Below are 25,199 nucleotides of genomic sequence, written 5' to 3' on the forward strand. Positions count from 1 at the left end.
CCAAGACCCTAGGAAGCAGAAGGCCCACCTTCAAATCCTCCCCCTGACTACGAGCCATGTGGCTTGGGACCTCAGTTTCCTCATTTGTAAAACACATTGGCATTTGTTGGATCCGACATACAGAGCTGGTGAGGTTCTCAGAGTCTGAATCCACCTTCCCCAAAGATAACTAGACCAAGACCCAGGGAGATTTGCCCAAAGTTATATAGGAAGTAAGCAGCTGAGGCAGGATTTGAACCCAGGTCCTTCAATTGCAGAGAAGGTCTCTTAAAGTTCCTTCTAGCTCTACCGTTCTGATTTCCATCGATGATGTCCCTGAATCCCTTGTTCCCCTACTTGGGGTTCTCTTTCCTTCCAACCCCTGCTAATTGTCCCACCTGGGAAAACACCAGGCTGGACTCCCCTGCTTCTTCCCACCAGGCCCAGTACATCTTTCTGCACAGCTGTTTGCTGGACAAGATTCTGGAGGAGCCTGCTGGGTCCCTTGTGTAAGTGCTGACCCTTCTTCCTCTCTCGGTGCCCTCAGTCCTAGGGGGAGGTGTCCAGGAAGGCCTTGGACAGAGGAAACTTCCCGCCATCTTCCTCCATTGGGCTGCCCTACTCAGGGGCAAAGCTGGCCCCCATTGGCATTGTATTGTGTTCCCCTCTCCCACCAGCTGCCGGCCCATCCTTGTGAAGAACTTCTCCCAGCAGCATGCCAAGAGGTCGGCCCACTCCAATGCTGGATTCCTGAGGGAATACGAAGTGAGATTTGGACTTGGCCACACACCCTGGTGCCACTGCCCAAGGGCATCTCTTTCTTTCTTCTTCTTTTTTTTTTTTTTTGGTGAGGCAATTGGGGTTAAGTGACTTGCCCAGGGTCACACAGCTAGTAAGTGTCAAGGGTCTGAAGTCAGATTTGAACTCAGGTCCTCCTGAATCCAGTGCCGGTGTTCTACCCACTGTGCCACCTAGCTGCCCCTGCCCAAGGGCATCTCTCTCGCTCTCCATTTTTGTGGACAGAGGCCCCACTGGTGACTTGAGCCTGTGCCCGTTACCTTTCTCCTCAGCTCCTTCTGGAAGCCATCAAAGACCAGGATAACTCTGCCTGCCACCAGCTGGGCAGTGCCATCTCCCAGCTCCTGCCCTGTGAGTCAAAGGGATCAAAGGGGTTGTGCCTCTGAGAAAGGGGGGCCCATCTCTGATGGCAGTGTGTGAACTGTTCATGCTCTTAGTATGTCTGTAAAGTGCTGGTCAATAGGGGACCGTTCCCTGGTGTGAGAACCAGGGGTGGAGAACCCAACTAAAAATGATCCTTCACCTTGAGACCCCAGAGAACTGGGAGGCATCATCCACTGGGCCTGGAAAATTTGGATGTGTGAGGTCTTATGCCAGACCTCAGTTCCCTCATCTGTGCAATGAAGACTTTGCAGTAGAGATGACTGAAGGTCTTTTCTACCTCTAATGTTCTGTGAGCCAAGCTAGAGGTGAAAGAGCCGTGCTTTACCTAAGAGGAGGGCCTCCTTACACCTAGGCAGGATGCTGCAGATAGGTTGGCTGAGAACAGAACTCTGGAGCCCGGGGTCAGACACAGTTAAACAGGTTTGTTGTTGAATCGTTTCAGTTGCGTTCGACTCTATGTGACCTCATTTGGGGTTTTTCTTGGAAGAGACACTGGAGTGGTTTGCCATTTCCTTTTCCAGTTCATTGTACAGACAATGAAACCGAGGCAAACAGGGTTAAGTGACTTGCCTAAGGTCACATAACTAGTAAGTGTCTAAGGCCAGATTTGAACTCAAGTCTTCCTGACTCCAGTCCTGGCACTCTATCCACTGTGCCATTTAGATGCAGGGCTTCCTTAATGATAACATCTCTCCCTTCTACCACTCTTTATACTTCATAAACTGCCTTACATGCATTATTTTATTTGATCTTCTCAACATAAGGCCTGGGATTTCATCTATGTGGGTATTTTCTCTAATACAGATAATAGCCTTCTCCAAGGATATGATTTGTTTTGACAAAAAATGTTCATAGCTTGATAGTCAAGCCATTGGAGATTAGCTTCTTCCACCTTGAACTAACCTACCTACCTTCCTTCCTTCTTTCCTTCCTTCCCTCTTTCCTTTTTTCTTTCCTTATTTCCCACCCCAATGCTGATCAACCTGGAAGCTTTCACACACTACATTTTCAACCTCTGCTGATTCCCCCCTCTTTAAATCACCTTTTTATTCCTGTTCTCTGGTACTCCTTGTTCTGTTGCCCCACTTAATGCTGATACCCTATTGGCTTAGCCCAATGTAACTCAAGCAGTCCATCAGCCTCAGCTTCCCCTATTAGCTGGGATTACAGTCATGTACTACCATGACCAGCCACCTTAGACTTTCTAAGCCTCAGTTTCCTCATCTGTAAAATGGGGTCAGTAATAACTACAGTGAATATCTACCTCACAGGGATGTTGTGAAGTTCAAAGGAGATAATTTATATAAAGCTCTTTGCAAACTTAAAATGTCAGTTATTATTGCTACTGTATTTTTTTTTTTTAGTGAGGCAATTGGGGTTAAGTGACTTGCCCAGGGTCACACAGCTAGTAAATGTTAAGTGTCTGAGGCTGGATTTGAACTCAGGTACTCCTGACTCCAGGGCCGGTGCTCTATCCACTACGCCACCTAGCTGCCCCTACTACTGTATTTTTCTTATTTTATATTTGATGGAGTTCACTTAGAACAACCCTGGGACAGATCTGTATTTTATGATTTTGTGTTTAATGTTTGCCACATTACTCTGTGGGGGGAGAAATGATTGTTTTTTTTTATAATTGAATAAACTTGGGGATGCATGTTCATCATCTGGGGACTCCCTGAAAACACCTCTGAGACAACTCTAGCAGGGACAGGACAGCTGGGCATATAGGTCTTTGGTTCTTTTCCCACAGCTCTTGACTCCAGCCAGGTCTCTATATTTTGAGAGCTCTTCATCCCCCATTGATGGGAGATTAGGTACAGTCATTATGTCAGTCTTTTTTTTTTTTTTTTTTTTTTTTTTAGTGAGGCAATTGGGGTTAAGTGACTTGCCCAGGGTCACACAGCTAGTAAGTGTTAAGTGTCTAAGGCTGGATTTGAACTCAGGTACTCCTGACTTCAGGGCCGGTGCTCTATCCACTGCACCACCTAGCTGCCCCTATGTCAGTCTTAATTAAAAAACATTCTAAGTTTTTGTGCAACCATGTTATCTCAGAGGTTGTGGCTAGTAGTTTTGCCTGTCATGATGCTGCAGTTTTAGGCTAGTTTATGGGGTGAGATTGAGGCAGCTGGATGGCTCAGTGGATAGAGCACTGGACATGGAGTCAGGAGGACCTGAGTTCAAATCCAGCCTCAGACATTTATTAGCTGTGTGCCCCTGGGCAAGTCACTTAACTTTTGTTTGCTTTAATCTACTGGAGAAAGAAATGGCAAACCACTCAAGTATCTTTGCCAAGAAAACCCCATACAGGGTCAGGAAGAGTCGGACACAACAACATGAGGTGAGATTTCGAAGTCTGTGTCTGTAGTATAAGGCTTTGCCCTCTGTTAGTTTATGAAGGCTAGCAAGCTTTTGGTGTGTGGTTCTGGCCACTTAGATCGCCTCTTTCTAGGTATTCTGTGGGTGCTCAGTTTTGCATCTTGGAGTGAGACAAGACACAGTTTTTATCACTTCTTTGCAAAATCTATGCTTGTTAGGTAGGCCTGGGAGTCAGATGACAGACCCCTCCCCCCCCTTCCCACCCCAGCCCAGGACCAAGGACCAGGCTCCCATGAGCACTTTGAGAAGCAAGGGTCACTTTGCACACCACGATGAAGTATTGGAGGAAGATGCTGGAAGAGTACAGACTCTATAATTTTTATTTTAAGATGAGGAAACAGAGGCTTGGGAAACAAAATGACTTGTTTGAGTGAGGCCACGTAGTTAAGAAGTTGGAGAGCCAGGGATGGAGCCCAGGTCTTGTCTTTTTCTGATGTCACGCTGGCTTAGCTCGGTTGAGTTCCCCCGCCTCAGTGAACTTGGAAAGAAACTCAGGTTGTTAAAGTAGATTTAAATGCAGAGGAGGGGGGGCGTTATAAGTCTCCTAACCAATCCTTTCTCCTCCTCTTTCACAGATGAACGTTGGAGAGTGAAGTTTTCTCCTCTGGAGCAGAGTCCCTGTGATTCTGCTCAGGCTTGGCTCTTTCTAGTGAGATGTTACCCCCCATATCTTCCCTCAGCCCTTGTGCCCTTTCCTCTCCCCTCCCTCCTTGCTCTCATGTTGCCCGGGGCTGGGATTATCAGGGGTCATGACTGGGGGTGGGGAGGTAGGGGTCCCCAAGGTTGTTGGAGGTACCTTGGTATAGCATTGGCAATTTCTTGGGGGTTCCAGGGGATAGCCTCAGTAAGGTTCTCCCACAGGGGGGGCCTTCTGGCCAAGACCAAGTAGCACTGGCAGGTCCTGTAAAGGCCGAAGAATTCTGGCAGTTGGTGTGGGATCATGGTGCCCATGTTCTAGTGTCCTTGTGCCCACTGGGTACTCAGAATGAGGTGAGGGGTTTGGTGGGGAAAGCAGAAGAAAGGGTGGTCATATGGTGGAGGTTGAGGGTGAGGGATCCAGTTTGGCAGGGGCCTGGGTAATGGGCATACGGCAGCTCCATGAGTGGGCACTGGGGCGGCACTCTATGTGCAGGAATGGTGGCCAGTGTTGGAGCATCCGGTCTGCACCGAGGCACTGAGTGTCCACTGGGAGGCAGAGAGTGATGTGGCAGGGTGGGCTTGTCTTCATCTGAATGTCAAACATGTAAGTACCTGAACAGTGGGGATGAGGGGAGGGTCAGATTTGGGGAGCGGGGAGGAGGCAGCCCACATCTGGGCTCTTCCAGAATTGCTCTCAGTGGGGAAGGTGGGAGGTAATGAGAGGCCTCTAGGTGCTCCATCACATTCCCCCTCCCCTTCTCCTTCCCTTTGCCTTGGATCTCCAGGAGAAGAAAGAAAAGGAACTCCAGGTGCAGATGCTGCAGTTTCCAGGCTGGGAATGTGGGCAGGAGCCTCCAGCCCAGGCCCTGTTACCCTTCCTGGCAGCCATGAGCCAGTGCTGCTCACAGGTCAAGAGCAAGAAGCCAACAGTGCTCATCTACTCCAGGTACCAAAGAGAAACAGGGTGTGTGGGGAGACAGATGTCAGATCTGTATTTGGATCCTTGGTCTTCTCCCTGACCTGGGACAAACCCCCTTAACCTCTCAGAGCCTCAATTGTGTTCATCTTTTAAATGGGTCCCAGGTACCCAGTGTCCCCTTCTCACCTATCAGTCGACAAGTGTGTGCTAAGGACTGTCCTTGGCTCCATGATTTAAGTACAAAGAATGAAATAACCCTTACTTGCCTGCCTCACAAGGCCATAAATCAGTCAAGCATTTAGTAAGAGCCTACTATGTGTCAGGCAGCATGCCTAGATTAATGGCTCACCCCCTCACTTCCCCTCCCCACCATTGCAGCTCAGGAATGGGCCAGCTGGGGATTCTCTTGGCCATGGAGCGGCTGATGCAGCAGGCAGAGTCCCAGGGCTTAGTGGACGTCTTTGGTGTGGTCCTACAGCTGGCACGGGCCTGCGGCTCCATGACGCCCACACTGGTGAGAGGTGGGAGTGGGTGGGCACTGTCTCTGGGATGTGGGTAAGGGCAGAGGTTAGGGCAAGAGCTGCACCGGCAGCTGAATGTGGGCACCAGGTGGCGTTGCTGACCACCTCTGCTCCTCTTCTGCTGGGTCCCTTTGCAGGGAGCTGCTTCTGAGGCCCGGGGAAGGCCCAACAGGAGGCTTAAAGCTAGAAAGGGATTTTAGAAATTATAGCCCAATCCCTTTCATTTTGTGACCAGAAGAAATAGCCAAACTCACAGTAGTTTAATTGCTGCATAGCACTGCTGACTTGTGGACTAGAGCTTACAGTGCCCTAAAATCTCCAGATCATTTTTTTGAAATGATAAACCCAGAGGTCCCAGGATTCTTCCCCTGCTTTGCACTTTGCTGGCCTAGAGATAGCTCCTGCTCAGGCCCTTCCCCTCCCCCTTTCCCCCAGGATCAGTACATTTACCTCTATGGCTGTGTGGGCAGTGCCCTGGCCCATGGGCTAGCCTAAGGGAATGGCTACAGCTGCCCAGGAGCAGAAGAGTCTGGAGCCCCTCCGCTTGGTCAGTGTGGATGAATCTCAAGGGTCTGGACTGGCTCCCCCTGGGGGAGTGGTCTCCATGTCCAGTCCTCAGGACTATAAAATTGTTGTGGGCCTCTGGAAATAAACACAGATGATCAAAAAGCAAAGGTTGGGTGTGTTCTGTCATCTCTTCCTCTCCCCTCCCCTCTTAGCCCATGCGGGTTGGAAAGAGAGACTGGTGGAATGATAAGAGAATAGGAAGGGTCCCTTCAGCTTCATTCTTATTCCTAAGTGAAGGGGAAGAGGAGAGAGCTGGGGAGGGCTGGGGAAAGTGGAGATTTCAGATGGGGCTTGCAAAGGGGAAAATTAAAGGCTACCTGAAGAATACAGCAAGAATAGAAAATAGTATGGCCTTCTATGAGACAAGTACGATTTAATATATATATTTTTGGTGAGGCAATTGGGGTTAAGTGACTTGCCCAGGGTCACACAGCCAGTAAGTGTCAAGTGTCTGAGGCCGGATTTGAACTCATGTACTCCTGAATCCAGGGCCGGTGCTTTATCCACTGCGCCACCTAGCCGCCCCCGATTTAATATTTTAATATTCAATGGATCTGTAATCTCAAAGATGTGTCTATTGAATTCTTTTTTTGGGGGGGGCAATGAGGGTTAAATGACTTGCCCAGGGTCACACAGCTAGTAAAAATCAAGTGTCTGAGGCCAGATTTGAACTCAGGTCCTCCTGAATCAGGGTCAGTGCTTTATCTACTGCACCACCTAGCTGTCCCCCCACCAAATTTTAATTTTTAATGTATTCCACTGCACCACCCAGCTGCCCCCTGACATCTAATGATTCAGGTTGAAACTACCCATACCTGCCCAACACGGTCCATGACCTGTAAGTGTGTGTCTGTGTGTGTGTCTGTGTGTGTGTCTGTGTGTGTGTCTGTGTGTGTGTCTGTGTCTGTGTAATATGCTGGGGCCTTCCTCAAATCCTCTTGACATTTTATGCATACCAGGAGAGTCATTGGTTATTTAAGTGTTATCATGGATTAAGGGTGATTGTGATGGCCAGCACCCCCCACCCCCACCTCAGGGCTCTCTTCTTGTCCCCTCTCTAATGTTTCCTGTTAGTGTCATATGCCATGTTTGAGCTAGGGCAATATCCATCTGTATATGGGTCCCAGTTATGACATTTCTCTGTGTAATCACTGTGGTGTGTCTGGGAGACCTTTGAGCCAGGTGGCTGAGATGCATCTGTCTCCTGTTCCTGAGACGCATCTCTCCCTGAAGGGGAGACATTGGGATCCCCTGTTCTAAGGCTCTGTCAGCACTTGGTATGGGGAGGTGGAGGCAGTGGGTGTTGGGACTCCTGGAGATGGGCTTGGGGCCCATCGTAATTTGTTGACCCCTAAATCAGTTGATGAAGCATATTTCTCCTCTTGGCATCACGATCCTCTCTGGCAAGGTGGGGGGAGGGGAAAGCCAGATTCCAGGACCTCAAACAGGTTCCAGTCTCTTAGCCTTGTCCCCACTTCCTTAGTCCCAAGTGTTCCTATGTTTCTCTCACAAAACACTGACATCTGTATGTAGTTAACAAGTTCCAATTAATTAATTACTAATAGTTACTAATCATCACCCCATGATAAATCCAAGAATGCAATACCAATTACTCATGAGTTCAATTTCAAACACAGGCTCGATCTGGAAATTCAAGCCATGATGGTGTCAAAAATACAAAGCAAATCTGGCCTCAGACACTTGACACTTACTAGCTGTATGACCCTGGGCAAGTCACTGAACCCCAATTGCCTCACCAAAAAAAAATCTAAAAAAAAAAAATACAAAGCAAGTAAAGGTCACTCTTGTATCTCCAGATATTGGCATGTTGCTCCAACTCCTAGGGGCAGCTGGTGATTCAAGAGCCCAGGAGAGTTGGGAGGACCTGAGCTCAAATCCAGTCCCAGACTCTTCTAGCTGTGTGACCCTGGCCAAGTCATGACCTCGGTTTGACTCAGTTTCTTCAACTATAAAATGGGGATAATAATAATACAGGGTTGTTGTGAGGCTCAGATGAGGGTTTTTTTTTTTTTTTTTTTGCAGGACAATGAGGGTTAAGTGATTTGCCCAGGGTCATACAGCTAGTGACAAGTGTCTGAGTTCAGATTTGAACTCAGGTCTTCCTGACTCCAGGGCCAGTGCTTTATCCACTGTGCTGCTCCCTATATTTTTTCTTTTTAATCACTTAGCTCAGTGCCTGGCACATAGCAGTCCCTATATGACTTCTTATTCCCTTCCCAGTTCCCTCCTACCTTGGCCCCCAGTCACCTAATCTCCCACTTTCTCTCAAGTTCTTAGAGCCCTATTCCTTTGGCCTTCCAGCCTTTAATAGGATCATGAATTATAGACTTGGAATGGACCTTTGAAGTCATTTAGACCAGAGGTATCAAACTCTCCACCTACAGAACTCCCTTGAGCAACCTGAACCAGATTAAAATGTAATTGGGAAATGTTTTAACAAAATAAATAAAAATGCAATACAATGTGCTACTGCTCTTCAGTCATATCCAACTCTTTGTGACCCCATTTGGGGTTTTCTTGGTAAAGATAGTGGAGGCCTTTGCCATTTCCTTCTCTAGCTCATTTTACGGAAGAGGAAACTGAGGCAAATAGGGTTGAGTGACTTGCCCAAGGCCACACAGCTAGTAAATGCCTGAGACTGGATTTGGACTCATGAAGATGAGTCTTCCTGATTCCAAGGCCAGTGCCCTGCTCCACCTAGCTGCCCATGCAATACATGGTCAGTGCTTTATCTACTGCACTGTTAATTTGTGGTTTTCGAAGTCAATATGTGTCCCACAGACAACCAGTTCTATTAGAATTTGACAGCACTGATTTAGACCACCTTTCTCATTTTATAGGTAAGGAAACTGAGGCTCAAAGAGGGGAAACAATTTGCCTAAAGATGACACAGGTGGGGCAGCTAGGTGGCACAGTGGATAGAGCACCGGCCCTGGATTCAGGAAGACCTGAGTTCAAATCCGGCCTCAGACACTTAACACTTACTAGCTGTGTGACCTTGGACAAGTCACTTAACCCCCATTGCCCCGCAAAAAAAAAGATGACACAGGAAGTGAGCAGCCATGCTAGGTTTTTAAATTAATTCTAGTTCTCTTTCTGAGGTTAGAAGGAGGTGAGGGAGTATGCTGGTAAATGTTTACCAACCAGTTCTCAGAAAAAGCAGGATATACTTTTAAAATTCGTTCTGTATTATTAACATTATTCATTAAGTCTGGACCAGAGACATCAGATAACTCAAATAGAAACAAGGCCCATTGAGGCATGCACAAGAATCCGTGAAGGCCTCAGATTGACTTAGAAAACCAGAGCTGAACATTCTATGTGTTCTCTGGTGTCTTTAGTTGGTTAAATATTACAGTCTAATCTTGTTTGGGCCTCCATGCACCTACAAGCCATCTGTTTGACAGTCAACAAAACAATAAATCAAACCCTGATTTGAAGCAGATTTCTGACAATTTAACAATTGGTTCTCGGAAGCCGGTTTGAATGGACTCTGGTAGGCACGCCCTTGGAGGTGTCTACATGCCTGAATTGCCCACCTTTCTCTACGTACTGAACTAGGTGATTTGCCCCTCGTTGAGTCCCCATCTCTCTCCCCTTTTGGCTCCCATTTATTCTGCAGGACAGTTGCTCCCTCTCCCTTTCCCTTTCCCTTTTCTTATTTTCCCCTCCAGTTTCATCTGTCCTTCAGTCTCTGACCCCTGTATTCCCAGCCTTCCACTCTTAGCTTCCTGAATTTCTCATTTGCCCCATTTCCCCAAGATCCCAGACTCCTTATCTCTAAGTCTTCGGTGTTTCCATTAGGCTTGCTGTATCTCAGTGGGAGCAGAGGATGGGAGTATCCACCCTGTAGAGTGGGACATCCCTCCTCCTCCCCTCCACAGATGTTACCAGTGTGCCTTATCTACCTGCCAACATCACTGGGGGCCACCCACAACCATAACCACTCATCTGGACTCACTGTTTCCTACTGGGAGAGCCCGGGTGGAAGGGGAAGGGTCTCGTGCTGTGGTGCAAGTTCAGGAGATAGAGGCTTGGCTGCTCCCATGGGAGGATGGAGTTCAGGCCAAGCTGGACAAGCTCTTGGGGCAACTACCCTCCTTTACCACCCTCAGCAATAGGAACCTAAGAGAGAGGATACTGGAAAGGGGAGGGATTGGAAACTGAGGCAGGGGGGACAGTTAGGTGGCACAGTGGATAAAGCACCAGCCCTGGATTCAGGAGGACCTGAGTTCAAATCCGGCCTCAGACACTTGACACTTACTAGCTGTGTGACCCTGGGCAAGTCACTCAACCCTCATTGCCTCACAAAAAATAAATAAAAAATAAAGGAATGGAAAGGAAACTGAGGCAGAAGGAGAAAGAGAGAAGGAATTTGGGAAGTAGAGGAAGAGAAAGTCTAGGACACACCTGCATCTGAGTAGGTCTGTTTGTGCTTCCATGATGGGATCTGGAAGTGTGGTAGCTGGCAGGGAAGATTGAGCATCAGCAAGATCTTGGGGGAGGACACCAGGCAGAAGTGTATGAAGGGCAAAGGGTTTCAATTTGCAACATACTGTATACTGGTCATCTAATTGAAAGAATAAATGGAAATGAATTTATTAATCACTTACTGTGCTATGGGCACTGTGCTAAGTTCTGGGGACCTGAATACAAGAAAGAGCAGTCTTTGCCTCAGGAAGCTTACAGTTTAATGATATGGAGACACATATTGAGGAGCAGAGGCCAGGGACAAATGGTTTGGATAGGAAAGTCAGAGGGAATGGCGATTGGAGCTAATGGACTTTCCAGGATTGATTTGATTATTGTTCTTGGGAGAACTGGAAAGGGGGAGGGGGAAGAGGGTGTGGAGCCTTATGTCTCATCACCTGTGGGCTCCCTGAAGGGTAGGGACCAGGCCTTGCACTGCTTTAGGACCCACTATAGCTCCCAGAACAGAGCTGGGCACACAGGGGTTGGATTGGCTGGAAGTCACAGCCTTGAGAGGAAAGGGCATTACAGAAGCCTAGACTCAAGGCTGGAAGGAGACCTCAGAGGTCATCTAGTCCAGCCAGAAAACCCAACAGAGACAGAGAAAATGGAGGTAAGACCCTTGTGGGTCTCTTGTGTCTTAGCCTGCAGGGGACGGGTGGAGATGCTGGTGTAAGACAAGGGATCTAGGTACTGGGAGTCAACGGAGAGGACGTGGGCCTCCTTCAAAAGAGCCCCAAACAGATTGATGATTGTGAGGTCATGATTGTGTGGCTGCTCTGGGATAAACGTATATCAGCAGGGAGACTGAATGAAGGGAGAGAACTCACATGATCCTCAGATAGGACACTGAAATCAGTCAGTCAATGAGCATTTATTAAGCAACTACTATGTGCCAGGCACTGGGCTAAGTGCTGGGGATACAAAAAGAGGCAGAAGACAGAGCCTGTCCCCAACGAGCTTACAGTCTAATGGGGGAAACAAAAGCAAACCAATATACACAAAGCGAGCTACATGCAGAATAATTAGAAATTATTTTACACAGAGGGAAGGTACTGGAATTAAGAGGGGTTGGGAAGGGTCTTCTGTAGAAGGCCAGATTTTAGTAGGTACTTGAAAGAAACCAGGGAAGGGAGGCACAAGGAGAGAGAGGATTCCAGGCGTGGGGGACAGCCAGAGAAAATGCCTGGAGCAGAGATGGAGTGTCTTTTTCTTGGAACAGCCAGTATCGCTGCATTAAAAAGTATGTACCTAATGAGTATAATGTGTAACACTGGAAGGGTGGGAGTGGCAGGGTTCGGTTATAAAGGGCTTTGAATGCCAAATAGAGCATTTTGTATTTGATCTTGGAGGTGAAAGGGAGCCGCTATTGAATTAGGGAGGGGTGACATGATCAGACCTGCACTTTAGGAAAATGACTTTGGTGGCTGAATGGGGGATGGACTAGAGTGGGGAGAGACTAGACAGGCAGACCCTCCATCCCCACCCCACCCTGAGCAGCCTATTGCAGTAATCCAGGCATGGGGTAATGAGGGCCTGTGCCAGAGTGGTAGCAGGGTCAGAGAGGAGAAGGGGATATGTCTGAGAGATGTTGCAAAGGTGAAATCAATGGGTCTTGGCAACCCAGACTGGATATGGGGGTGAGAGAGCGAGGAGTTGTGGGTGACCAATAGGTTGTGAGCCTGAGAGATTGGAAGGATGGTGGTGTCCTCAATGGTAATTGGGAAGTTTGGAAGGGGGAGAGTTTAGGAAGAAAGAGGAGATCAGTTTTGGACATGTTGAGCTGAAGATGTCTACTGGACATCTGGTTCAATATGTTTGTTGTTGTTGGGTTGTTTTTTTTTTTGTGAGGCAATTTGGGTTAAGTGACTTGCCCAGGGTCACACAGCTAGTAAGTGTGTAAAGTGTCTGAGGCTGGATTTGAACTCAGGTCCTCCTGAATCTAGGGCTGGTGCTCTATCCACTGAACCATCTAGCTGCCCCTCAATATGTTTGAAAGGCAGTTGGAGGTGAAAGACTAGAGGTCAGCAGAGAGTTTAGGGCTGGATGGGTAGATCTGAGACTCTTCAGCATTAAATCCATGGGAGTTGATGAGCTCACCAAGTGAAGCAGTCTAGAGGAAGAAGAGAATAGGTTCCAGGTTAGTTGGCACCATCTGGATGAGGCTCCAAGAAAGGAGACAGAAAAGCAGCAGTCAGATAGGAGAAGAACTAGAGAGAGTGGTGTTCCAAACACCCAGAGAGAAGAGAATATGAAGGTGCAGAGGTGAGTGTCAGAGGCTACGGAGAGGTCAAGAGGAACGAGGATTGAGAAAAGGTCACTGGATTTGGCAATTAGGAGCTCACTGGTAACGGAAATAATATGTTTGGAAGCCAGATAGAAGAGGGTTAAGAAGAGAGTGAGACGAACGTGGAGGCACCTTTTGTAGTCAGCCTTCTGGCTATAAAGGTCAGAAGAGACAGAGGGATAGAAGGGTGAAGCTGGGGTATTTCTGAGGATGACGGAGACATGGACATGTTGGTAGGTTGGTAGGGAAGGAGCCAGTAGATAGAGAGAAAATGAAGATAAGTGAGAGGTGGGGGGGCAACAGGAAAGCAAATTGTTGGAGGAGACAGGATGTAATGGGATTGTTTGTACCTATAGATGGGTTATCCTTGGGAAGGAGGGCAGCCACCTTTTCTTGTGAGACAGGAATGAATGAGGAGACAGCAGCAGAGGGCATCTTAGTGATATGAGATAAGGAAGTGAGGAGAAGAGGGAGGTTAATGTGACTCAAGGCTCTCAGACAAGAGAGTGCGGGAGAGGAAGCCGTGAGAGGTTTGAGGAGGGATGAAAAGGTTTGGAAGAGTCACTATGGAAAGTGATAAGGGAGGTATAGTAAGATTGCCTAGAAGCAAGGAGGGTCAAGTTGAGGTTGTGTAAAGCAAATTTATAGTGGACCCAGTCAGAAGAGTTGTGTGGTTTTCTTCACCTTTCCCCAGCATCTGTATAGAAGGTAAGGCAATGGATGATGGGAGTGATCCAAGGCTGAGATTTGGCAGGGCACAATTAAGGATATGATAAGGGGGTAGGGGACTCAAGAGAAGAAGACAGTTTAGTGTTGAACTGATTCACCAGGGGATCAAGATGGGGAAAAGAGAAGAAAATGGCTAGTGTGGCAGGAATAGTCAGAGAGAGAGAGAGAGAGAGAGAGAGAGAGAGAGAGAGAGAGAGAGAGAGAGAGAGAGAACTGAGGGATTGGAGGCTGCAGTGTGGATGAAGAGTAGGATTTGGTATGGGAAAGCAGAGGGAGAGAGGTGGAATATTAGTAGATTATGGTCAGATAAGGGGGTTGGGGAATTCTTGACCATGGAGGTGGTGAATTTGTGAGTGACAGCAAGATCAAGGATGTGATTATCTTTGTGTAGGGTGAGAGGGGGTGGAGTAGGTCATGGGAAGTTGGTAGGTTGAGGAACTAAGTGGTTAGGGTATTTGAAGAAGTCAACGTGAACATTGAAGTCCCATAGTCTTCATAGAGTAGATTGCTTAGGAGTCTGGAGGCAGGGAGGGGCAACCCCATAATAAACTGAGAAGTTACTACCTAGTGTTGGGCTATAAGTCTCCCTGGGGATGCACAATCAGCCTCTCCATTTCCCAGTCCCTCCCTGGTGAGAGGCTTTCCAAAGCTCTCCTCTGGGTGTTCTGGGCTGGAACTCTGGAGTCTGTTAGATAGCATTCAACAGACAACACGGCACAATATATGAAGTATTGGACGTGGAATCATGAAGACCTGGATTCGAAACCTGCTTCAGACATTTATTAGTTGAGTGACTCTTTGTGCTTCAGTTTTCCCATCTATCAAATGAGAGGGTTGAATGACCTCAAGAATCTCTTCTGAGTCTAAGGTCCTATAATAAACACTCTGGGTTGCTCCTTTTACTTATTCTCCCTTTTACCTGGAGGGCAGGGGAGCAGTGGATAGGGCACTGGACATTGAGTAAGGAAGACAAGAGTTCAAATCCAGCCTCAGACACTTAGCTGTAAAACCTTGGGTAAGTCATTTCATCTCTGTCTGCCTCGGGTTCCTCAACTGTAAAATACGAATAGTAATGACTCCTACCTCATGGGTTGTGAGGATCAATAGCTTAGCACAGTGTCTGGCACATAGTAGGTGCTTAACAAATGCTAGTTTCCTTCCTTCCCTCCCCTGGGGAAGTGGAATGAATGATGGAACAGGGTGGTAGAGGACAGAGTGTGTCCCAGGGGTTGGGGAAGAAGGAGGAACCTTCCACTTCCCAGAGGATGGGGACAAAGGAGGTTGGTGACATCGAAAGGCTGGGCCACAGCATGGATAATGTAAGACCTATTGTTTGTTTACTCTACTCCTGATTATGTTGGAATTTGGGCCTTCTTCCCAGGTCTCACCTTAGTCAGACCATACTGGAAAGTAAGGACATCCACTAATCTCCTCTTTTTCCTCTCCACCCCATCAGCTGGGCCTCAGAGGGTCACATAGCCCCTGAAAAGGAAGAAGAGGTGGAGGAAGAAGTTGAAAAGCCTGCCTGTGATCAAACTGAGGGGAGAACCTAGGAGTCAGAGACCCAGGATCCTCCTGGCTTCCCTTACAGAAATCCCTCAGCAGCTCTCTGCAAAAAAAGAGATTCCATAATAGAATAAATATCATGGGGAAGGGAATAGGATGGAAGGGAAACAGTTAACAATAGTAATCATGAAAAAGAGAAAAGGGGGGAAATTGTACAAAAATATTTATAGCAACTCTTGGTAGAGGCTAAGAATTGAGAATCAAGGGAATGTCCATCAATTGAGGAATGATGGAAAAAGCTGTGCTATAAGTGGAATGGTCTTGTGCTACAGGAAATGACAAACAGGATGATCCCCGAAAAACCTGGAAAGACTAATGAACATTGATGTATAGTGAAGTGAGCATAGCTGGGAAGACATTGTGCATAGTGACAGCTGTATTTTTCAATGAGCAATTGTGAATGACTTAACCACTCTCAACAATGCAATGATCCAAGACAATCTCAAGGAACTAATGAGGAAGCTTACTATGCACCCCTATAGAAAGAATTGATAAAAAGAACACTTGTGGATTGTACATATATAACCTGGTTGCAATCTTGTGGAGGGGGGAGGAAAGGGAGAGAGGGAGAGAGGGAGAAAAATTTGGAACTCTGAATCTTATGAAAATGAATGTTGAAAAGTACCCTTACATGTAACTGGAAAATAAAATAAATGTTTGTTGCTGAAAAAAAAAAAAAAGAGAGAGATTCCACAATTCTTCAAACCAGGTTGTAGGGGAAGACCTGAGCCCCTAGGTGGAGCTCAACCAGCTTTTTGGGTTTTTTTGTTTTTTGAGTGTAATTCTACCCAATCTGCTGGAGCTAACTGGCATTTCACCCTGCTTGCTTCTCCCTCGACATACCTTCTTCCAAACCACTGAGCCCCATGTATTCTCCTGGAGCAAGGAAGGGGAATCTCTGTGTATTTGTAGGAGGTATCAGGTGGCTAAGTGGATGGAGTACTGGGCCTGGAGTCAGGAAGACTCATCTTCCTGAATTCAAACCTGGCCTCAAACACTTACTAGTTCTGTGACCCCAAGTAAGTCTCTTAACCCTGTTTGCCTCAGTTTCTTCATCTGTAAAACGAGCTCTGCCAAGAAAACTCTTAAAAAGAGGTCATGAAGAGTCATACCTGACAAAGTCAACAACAGGTGTTTAATAAATGCTTGTTTCCTCCCTTGGGGAGAGCCCCATGGGAAGTGGAATAGTGGAACAGGGTGGTGGGAAAGGTGGGAGAGGGATGTAAACTGTAGCCCAGATGTGGCAAGGGGGAAGGATCTTCCATTTCTCAGAGGATGGGGGAAAGGGTATATATAAATGATTTGAAAAACTGCACTGCAGAGGCAATGCCTCAGGATAATGGAGTCCTGGATTTGGAGGCAGAAGATCTGGGTTCCAATCCTGCTTTTGCTACTTACTACCCCTGTTATCTTAAATCACTGAGCTCTTCTGGTCTCCATTATATCATCTGTAAAATTATTTAACTAAAAGAGGTGACTTCTGATGTCCTTTCCAGCTCCAAACCCATGACTCCTTTGGAGTCAAAAGGGGAGGCACCCAGGTACAGCGGCAGAAGCTCTGGGTTCAAATTCCACAGCCCCCCCCCCATTTTCAGTGTGACTTATGGGAAGTTGCTTCTCCCAATAATCTGGACTCAGTTTTCTCATCTGTAAAAGGAAAAGATTGGATTAAATTTCCTCTGAGTCTAAATCCAGTATTTGGCATTAAGGGTGTCTGTCTCCTTTATGGGTGGGGGGGTTCTATTCTTGGCCAGCTACAGCCCCTGTAAAGACTGCAGCATCTGCCACAAATTTAGAACGCTAAAAGTGGAACGGACCATAGGGATCATCTAGGCCAACTCACTCACTCCCCCCCACCATTTCATTTTATTTTTTTCAATGTCCAAAAGTCTATTTTCTCTCCCTTCCCAAACCACCCATTTTACAAATGATTAAACTGGCTCAGAAGAGAAGTGACCCCTTTCAGGGTTCACCATTCCTAGGAGATCAGAACTTTCTCCCTTCCTCTCCAATTCAATGAATTTGGAGTCTAAGAATTTGGATTCCAATTCGGGCCTCACCTGTGTGAGCCCCAGTAAGTCACGCCTCTCTCTAGCCTTGAGTTTCCTCTTCGGTAAAATGGACTGTATTGGGACACAAGGCAGGCAGTCTTTATCTAGACATACCTACTCTGTGCTGAGAGCACCGTGCCAGGCACCGGAGAAGAGCTAGCCGAGAGCTAAGACAAAAGTGGGGCCAAAAGATCACACAGCCTTGGAGCTGGGAAGCACCCCTTCATTTTACACCCCAGAGGTGAGGTCGCTGGCTCCAAGTCCCCTGCCTTCGGGCTGACCTCGAGGCTCTCTTGCAGCTCGAAACCCTAACATCGTGGCCCCGGGCGCCCAAGGGCCCCCTCGCCCCTCCGATTGGCAGCACCCCGTCCGCCTGACTGGCTCCGAGGACCGCGCGCTGCCCCTCCCCTCCTTGGTGACTGCTCCCAAACAAGTGCAGGTCCTTCCGAGTGGCTTTCCTCTGCGTTTTCCTTGGGTTGCTTTCTTGGGTTGGTTGGTGTTTTTTTTTTTTCTTGAATGAAATTCCTGCCAGCTAGGAAGGAAGGAGGGCGAGGGGAGCGAGCCAGAGCGTACAAACTTTCCTTGACTCCTCCTCCGCCTGTGTCTCCCTCCCTTGGCAAGCCCAGCCCGTGAAACTCCAGAGCGAAGAAGATCACTCAACAATGCCTGCCCCTCTCTGACTGAGCCGTCCCCACGCGCTGCGCCCTCCGAGCCGCCGCTGTCGCCGAGCCGAGCTGAGCGCGGGGCTGCGCCTGTCGCGACAGGGAGGGAGACCGCCCGGGCTGCAGAGGCTGGCTGGGTTCCGGAGAGGGAAAGGGCGAGGGAGCTGTGCCCGCCGTGCCCGCCAGGTGCCCTTCAACCTGCCGGGCGCCAAGATGCCCACCCTGGCCCCGCTCTGGGCCGTGTGGCTCTACGCGGTCGTGTGCCACGGCGGGGCCCCCCAGCTGGGGCCAGCGTCTGCCTGCCCGGCGCCGTGCCACTGCGAGGAGGATGGCATCATGCTGTCGGTAGACTGCTCCGAGCTGGGACTTTCCGCGGTCCCTGGGAACCTGAACCCTCTGACGGCGTACCTGTGAGTGTGGGGCTCTAGTTTGCTTCCTTTCTCCCTGCCCTGGGGGCACTGCCAGGCAGCCGCCCGGGGCAAAGACTCGGCGCTGGCTCCTCTGCCCTCGGGGTGCACCCTGGGGCATCCTTGCTGGTCCATTCCCCCTCCGCTCCAAGCCACTTGCTGAAGCCCCGCAGAATTCTCTGCTCCCGCTGGGCGAGGTGCGGATGTTGGGAATCCGGTTGGCCTCTCAAGATGGGCAAAAACCAGGTGTCCTTGCCTTCCTACATTTTGATTTTCCCTTTGACCAAGGTTCAGAGTCTTGGCCCTGGTCACCTGGATCCCAGGAGCTCCCTCTCAGAGGGGATACACAATGGAAAGAGCACTGGTCCTAGCTTCAATTCTCATCCCTGCTATTTACTACTTGGGGGACCCTGGGCAAGGCACCTCAGCTCTCTGGGCTTTGGAGGTTGGGGCAGAATGGGAAGTGCCATCAGGGAAAGCAGCCTTGCTGCGGGCCCCCAAGAGGACCCAGGACTCTAGGCTGGAGGGCCATGAATAGGCACTGACTGAGCCACTATTTTGGTTTCTTGAGCACAAGGTTTGAGGGGGAAGAGATAGAGAGTAACTGAGGGCCGGGCTGCTTGTCTCAAATGGCCTGTGGGCCTGATGAGTGAAGGGCAAGGTAATCTGTTCAATTGTCCAGGGCAAGGGGACAGATTTGGGGGAGATAACCCAGGATTCATTTCGGGGTCCTCAGCACTGGGTGTGGAAGGCACATACTCAGTTCTTGTTTCCTTGGTAGGGGGGCCCTCAGGGCACCCTCTGACCCTGGTCCTCCCTCTTCTCCCAAGGGCCTCTCTGAAGTTGTGTCCCCCGGGGGAGGCCTCCTCAGAGACACTAATTTGTGGGCAGACAACGAGGTTGAAAACCAGAGAAGCATTTTTAGCATCCGAGTTGGGGTGAGATAGCCTGGGGAAGAGGGGTGTGTGAAGGAGAGTCTGCTAAGGATAGCTCACCTCAGTCCAGCGGGGTGGTAGCTTAAATCTTGGAACGGAAAGGGGCTTTGCCCCCAAGTCTCCCTGGCTTTGGCTCTGGTTCCCAGCGGTAAGTAGAGGAGGGAGAAAGATTGCTTTTGTCCAGTAATGGGGCCAGGATGTTGTAGGGGTGAGTGACTAGATATCTATTCCCCAATTCATACTCTTTGAGAGTCCTGGGGAAATGACTCTTCTTTCCTGATCTCCAGAGAGCTCTCTCTCTCCTTTCAGAGCAGGTAAAATTGGGCAAGTACAAGGCATTAAGAGCCAAAGACTCTTGGGAAGACTAAGATTTGGGTAGCTCTGACATTGGGGTGTGGGGCTGGGCTTCCCCTATGTTTCCTCCCGGACGATAGGGGAGGAGGCTATTGGAATAGATGTCATGGTACAGTGGGCACTGGCATTGGAGTCAGAGGACCTGGGTTCAAATTCCACCTCTGAGACTTACCTTAGGCAAGCCACTTAACTACCAATGGGCCTCAATTTCCTGTCAAATGAGGGGACTGGACTAGTTGACCTTTGAGCTCTAGATCTCCGATTCTCTGATAAAAAGAGATGCTTCTTCCTATTCTCAGATTGTCTTGGTTCCCAGGGCTTTTGAAAGGTCAAAGGAGCTGAGGCGTCCAAGCTGGACAGTTTCTAGGAGTCAGACAAGAGGAGAGAGGATCAGAACCAACCTCCAGGGAGGAGTAAACCCATCCATTGCCTCCCACTCTTTTTGAGAGGGACTTGGAAAGTCCCCTGCCTGCCTCCCAACTTCTCTACCTTGACAGTTGCAGGCTCCAGGATCTCTCAGAGGTCCTAGGTTCAGGGCAGAAGCTAGTTGGGTTGCTAGCCTTCCATTCCAGCCCTCTAGCAACTCGCTTTGAGGGGTCATTCAGAGTATGTTTCTACCATTCTCTCTCCTCTCTCCCAGTGCTCCATTTGATCATGACCCTACTCCAGGGAATCCAACTTAGCCTAGATGGGCAGGGGTCAGGTGACTCTCCTTTACCAGGAATAGAAAGGCCAACACTTCCACTCTTAGGGACTCAGGGTCATTGGGATGCTTTCCCCCACCAACTCGAAACAATTTCCCCTAAGCCCTCCAAATGATGTTAGCCCTTAATGCTCAGGGAAGCTGGCTTTTCCGGAGCTTTTTTCCTGGCTGGTCCCTGATGACTCCGAGCCTCAGGACAGATTCTTTCAGCTAGCTCCGGGCTGGATCCTAGAGTGGACAAGTTGTCTCTCAGAGATGACAGATTCCAAGACAGTGCCTGGAATTTAGCAGGAGCTTTCAGAATCTGGGGGAGAAAGGGGACACAGGATTATAGCTGTACTTCTTTTCTGCCCTTGCTAGGGTGTGGAGGTGTCAGGTTTGGAGAAAAGGACTCTTCTTTGTCTAGCCCCAACTAGATGAACAAATAACAGCTCATTTGCCAAAAGTATTGCTGCTGGTGATGGGAAACAGGACAGGGCGTAGGGGGGACAGTCTAGTTTTATTGAAAGATGAAGGGGGGCAGCTGGGTGGCGCAGTGGATGGAGCACTGACCCTGGATTCGGGAGTACCTGAGTTCAAATCCGGCCTCAGACATTTCACACTTACTGGCTGTGTGACCCTGGGCGGGTCACTTAACCCTCATTGCCCCAGGGCAGGAAAACCCCATGTCATTGATAAAACAAAGCATGAAGTTAAAAAAAAAAAAGAAACATGAAGGCAGTCTAGAGTTGGGAGGGATGGTAGATCATCCTGTCCAATTCCTTAATTTAATTTAATTTTATTTTTGTGGGGCAATGAGGGTTAAGTGACTTGCCCAGGGTCACACAACTAGTAAGTATCAAGTGTATGAACTCGGGTCCTCCTGAATCCAGGGCTGGTGCTTTATCCACTGCACCACCTAGTTGCCCCCAATTCCTTCATTTTAAAAAGAAAAGAAATGATGGTGAAATGATTTATCAAAGGTCCCTCGGGTCTTTTGATTCCAAACCAAGTGCTCCTTCCCCAAGCATCAACTTACATTGGTGCAGCAGCACCAGATTTAGTGTAGGGACAGAGAATGACTCATTTTATTCTTTTCTAAGTGGTATCTAGAGGAGACTTCTCAACCTAAAGGAATTGAGATTGCACAGTAGATAGAACTCTGGGCCTGGAGTCTAGAAGACCTGAGTTCAAATCCAGCCTTTGGCACTTACTTAGCTGTGTGACCCTGGACAAGTCACCTAGTCTCTGGATGCTTTGGTTTCTTTAATTGTAAAATGGAGATAATAATAGCATATACCTGCCAGGGTTGTTGTGAGTATCAAATGAGGTAATGTTTGTAAAATGCCTGACACACAAAAGTAGCATAATAAATGCTGGTTTCCTTCCTCCCATTTTAAACTCATCAAATTGGATACATGTAGTTTCTCCAGACCCTTTGTTCTTCTTTCCTTCCTTTTTTTTGGGGGGGGGGTAGGGCAATGAGGGTTAAGTGACTTGCCCAAGGACACACAGCTAGTAAGTGTCAAGTGTCTGAGGCTGGATTTGAACTCAGGTCCTCCTGAATCCAGGGCCAGTGCTTTATCCACTGTGCCACCTAGCTGCCCTCTCTTCCTCCCATTTTAGCTCTTCCATTTGGGTTAAGGTAACAAACCTACTTATTGGAAAATTCTAATGTCTTTCTTAAATTCTTGCTGTGATTTCAACCCATTTCCTCTTGTTTGGTCAAACTTGGAATTCTAAAGCTGATAGATATCTTAGAGGTATTCTACTCGTCTCCTCATTATGCAGATGAGAAAACTGAAGACCACAGAGGTTGTGACTTGTTCAAGATCATCCATTTAGTAAGCTGAGGGCAGACTCCCCACTCCTCCCCGCCCCCCCCAACCCCCACACCACGTTTCTTGATGCTTCAAATGACACAATACTATCTCTCTTAAATTTCTAGCTCTCAAAGACAACTCTTAGGAGTAGGCATTGTTTCATCCTCTGTGTTTGTGTTTCCAATGCCTAACACAGTGCTTGGCACAGAGTAGGTGCTTAATCAATGCTTGTTGATTGGTTGAGATGTCTGTTCTGTACACAGTAGGGACATCAAAGGATGGGTGAAAAAGCCACCTTGGCATAAGAGTAGGGCTGAATGAATGCTAAGTGAATTGAACCGGGGGAGGTGGCTTATTGTGGATAGAGGACCTGGCTTTAAATTCAGCTTCAGCCAGCCATTACCTGTATAGCCTTGGACAAGTTACTGCATTGTCCAGCCCCAACCTCTCTCTGTTAAATGAGGAGGTTGGATTAGATGACTACAGAGATTTCTTCTGGCTCCAAATATAGGATTTTATGAAGAGAGAGGTTAAGTTCTATGGAGAACGAGCTGTGGAGCACTTGTTTTAGTCCATACTTGATAAGATAATTGTGGGATTATGAGTCCTTGAAGGAGGTGAAGCTCTAGAGAGCATTTTTTGATAAGGAAGTTCAGTCCTGAATCACTGTGGCACTGAAATAGCACTTTGGGGTTGACAAAGTGGTAACTTCACAAGAACCCTCCAAAGCAGACAGGGATAAGGACTGGATCTATGATCTCACTGACATGGGAGACTTCTAGGTGTGGAAATTCCTTCTACCAAAGCAGATCAGCACCTTCTCTGTAACTTTTATTCCTAGAGAGTTGCTTAGAGCACAGAGGTTATTACTTGCCCAGGGTCATATAGCCAGTATGTTTTAAGTCCCAGAAGTAGGACTTGAACCCAAGTCATCTTGATGCTTTATCTGTCTCTCAGTGTAAACACGATTATGACCATTTCATAGATGAGGAAACCCAAGTTGCTCATGGACAAAGTCCCTCCATGGGGGAGTGACTTACCCATGGTCAAGAGAAGCTAGCCGAGTATCAGAGGGAAGACTTAATTTTAATCTTCTGACTCCAAATCCTGTGCAGGAAAAGATACTTATGTGTGTGTGTGTGTGTAGGGGGAGCTTTTATTTCTCACTCCATGGAATAGGTATTTTAGGATAAAATAAAACAAGCTCTTTGGAGAGCCCCTAGAAGAAGTATCTTGGTAACCTCTGGAGGACCATATCATTCCCTACCAAGCTGGGCTTTGAGGGAATTTTTTCCATCTCTTTGCCTCTGGGCAAGATCATATTTAATCCGGCTTTAGAGGGAAGAGACATTCTCCTATTTGTCAAGACCTTGGGAGGAAGAGATGCTACAGCATCTCCTTTGAACATTTTTTCCCCCAGACGTAAGAATGCTTCCTGTTAGGAAGTTCTTCTTTATGTCTAACCTGAACTTTGCCACCCAGACCTAATAGATCTTTGGGGCCCACTATCTGTCGTGCTCTATTTGGCCTGGGAATATAGAGCTTAAATATCCATGGACCGTTAGCTTTTCCTTTTGCACCCCCCCCAACATCCTATTCTCCAGGAGAACAGGATTTCTGAAGATGGACATTTCTTCCTTACCCCTGTATATAGAGCCCTGTCCTCGGTGCTAGGGGGCACGCAGAGCAAGTAGGAAACACAGTCCCCAACTCTGGGAAGTCCAATCATTTAACCAACAAGCATTTATGGAGTGCCTACTGTGCGCCAAGCATTGGCAATAGAGGGATGAGTCTGCTTCTATCTCTCCCTTCCCCAAACACACTTTCAGTTGGATATCTCAAGACCCTGGGGAGACCTCGGAGCCAGCTTCCCAGGCAGGGAAGGAAAGTGTTGAAGAAATGTGTCTCCTCAGCCTACCTCCTCAGTCCTGCCCCAAGCACCCCTGGAGCCCTGTCCTAGATGCTCTGTGGGATACAAGAGAAGAAGATAACAATCCCTCAGGGAGTTTCTAGTGTGAAGGTGGAACCTTCCCTGCCTGAAGGAGCAGGGACCTCTTCCCTCTTCATTGAAAAGGATGTCTAGTCAAGCAGATATGAACATAAGACAAACCATACCCAGAGTCACTCTGATTCCCAGTTTGCTACTTGTAACTTGTGTGACCTTGGGAAAGACCACTGTGGGTCTTGATTTCCTCCTCTCTAAAATCAGTGGATTGTATCATTTAGTCCCTAAGGTCTCTTCCCGATCTAACACACTGGGATCCTCTGATCTGTCCCTAAGGTTAGATGTTCGCCCCAGGCCTTGCTCCCTATGAGCACTGGACAGTGACTCAGAGAGGCCCATCAGGGGAATAGAGGGAGCAGCTAATCAGAGACATCTAGGGGTGCTAAAGAGAAGGGGCAAACAAGGGGGAGAGCTATTCCAAGAAATGGGGTCCCTGGGGGTAATCTCCTGTGCCAGCCTCACTCAAAAGCAAGGCCTGGGGGCCCGGGCTCATCAGAGGGCAGACCCCAGGGGAGGGTTAGGGGTGGAGGAGGTTTGGGGAGGGGGGTGAGGAGGAGCCAACACCCTAGTTCAAAGGAAAGGCAGGGAACAAAGCCCTAGGCAAGAGAAAAAGGAAACCTCTTGGTTGGTTCTGGCATCAGGCATGGGGTGCGGTCGGGCGGGGTGCGGCTGGCGGAGGAGAAGAAAGCTTGGTTCAGAACAGAGTTGCCCCCCCCCCATTCCCCACATCCCCACCCCAGGCCCCTTCCTCCACTATCCCGTGAGCTTTCAACTTTGAGGCCCAGCTTCCCTCCCCTTTCTTTCCCCATCCCCATGTCCCCAGGTTGGCTTCTTTGCTTTGGCATTGGCCCCTTTCCTCTCCTGGTTGGTGTCTACCCCAAAGGTGGGTGGGGGTGGGGTAGACAAGCTCTCCAGAGGGAACAGAGATGAAAGAAAAAAGAGAGCAAGAATCCAGGTTAAAAGCCAACTTTTCTGGGACACCCCCCCCCACCGGATTCTGCCTCCTCAGCATCCCTTCTGC

General features: G+C 48.4%; 2 protein-coding genes across 2 annotated transcripts in view; both read left to right on the forward strand.

Moving 5' to 3' along the window:
- The window catches only part of LOC122756095 (receptor-type tyrosine-protein phosphatase V-like), a 39,829-nt gene extending 33,558 nt beyond the window's left edge, over positions 1 to 6,271 (forward strand). The window contains exons 26-34 of the mRNA XM_044005200.1: positions 421 to 488; positions 657 to 744; positions 1,050 to 1,128; positions 4,116 to 4,189; positions 4,402 to 4,530; positions 4,673 to 4,783; positions 4,965 to 5,125; positions 5,477 to 5,612; positions 6,055 to 6,271. Of these exons, the coding sequence (XP_043861135.1) occupies positions 421 to 488; positions 657 to 744; positions 1,050 to 1,128; positions 4,116 to 4,189; positions 4,402 to 4,530; positions 4,673 to 4,783; positions 4,965 to 5,125; positions 5,477 to 5,612; positions 6,055 to 6,114 (906 nt within the window). The 3' untranslated portion in view covers positions 6,115 to 6,271. The remainder of the gene's footprint in view (positions 1 to 420; positions 489 to 656; positions 745 to 1,049; positions 1,129 to 4,115; positions 4,190 to 4,401; positions 4,531 to 4,672; positions 4,784 to 4,964; positions 5,126 to 5,476; positions 5,613 to 6,054) is intronic.
- Positions 6,272 to 18,065: 11,794 nt separating this feature from the next.
- Positions 18,066 to 25,199, forward strand: part of LGR6 (leucine rich repeat containing G protein-coupled receptor 6) — a 168,223-nt gene continuing 161,089 nt past the window's right edge. Inside the window, exon 1 of the mRNA XM_044004569.1 lies at positions 18,066 to 18,382. Coding sequence (XP_043860504.1) covers positions 18,186 to 18,382 — 197 coding nt within the window. The 5' untranslated portion in view covers positions 18,066 to 18,185. The remainder of the gene's footprint in view (positions 18,383 to 25,199) is intronic.

Source organism: Dromiciops gliroides, chromosome 4 (assembly GCF_019393635.1).
Source record: "Dromiciops gliroides isolate mDroGli1 chromosome 4, mDroGli1.pri, whole genome shotgun sequence".
Lineage (NCBI taxonomy): Eukaryota > Metazoa > Chordata > Mammalia > Microbiotheria > Microbiotheriidae > Dromiciops > Dromiciops gliroides.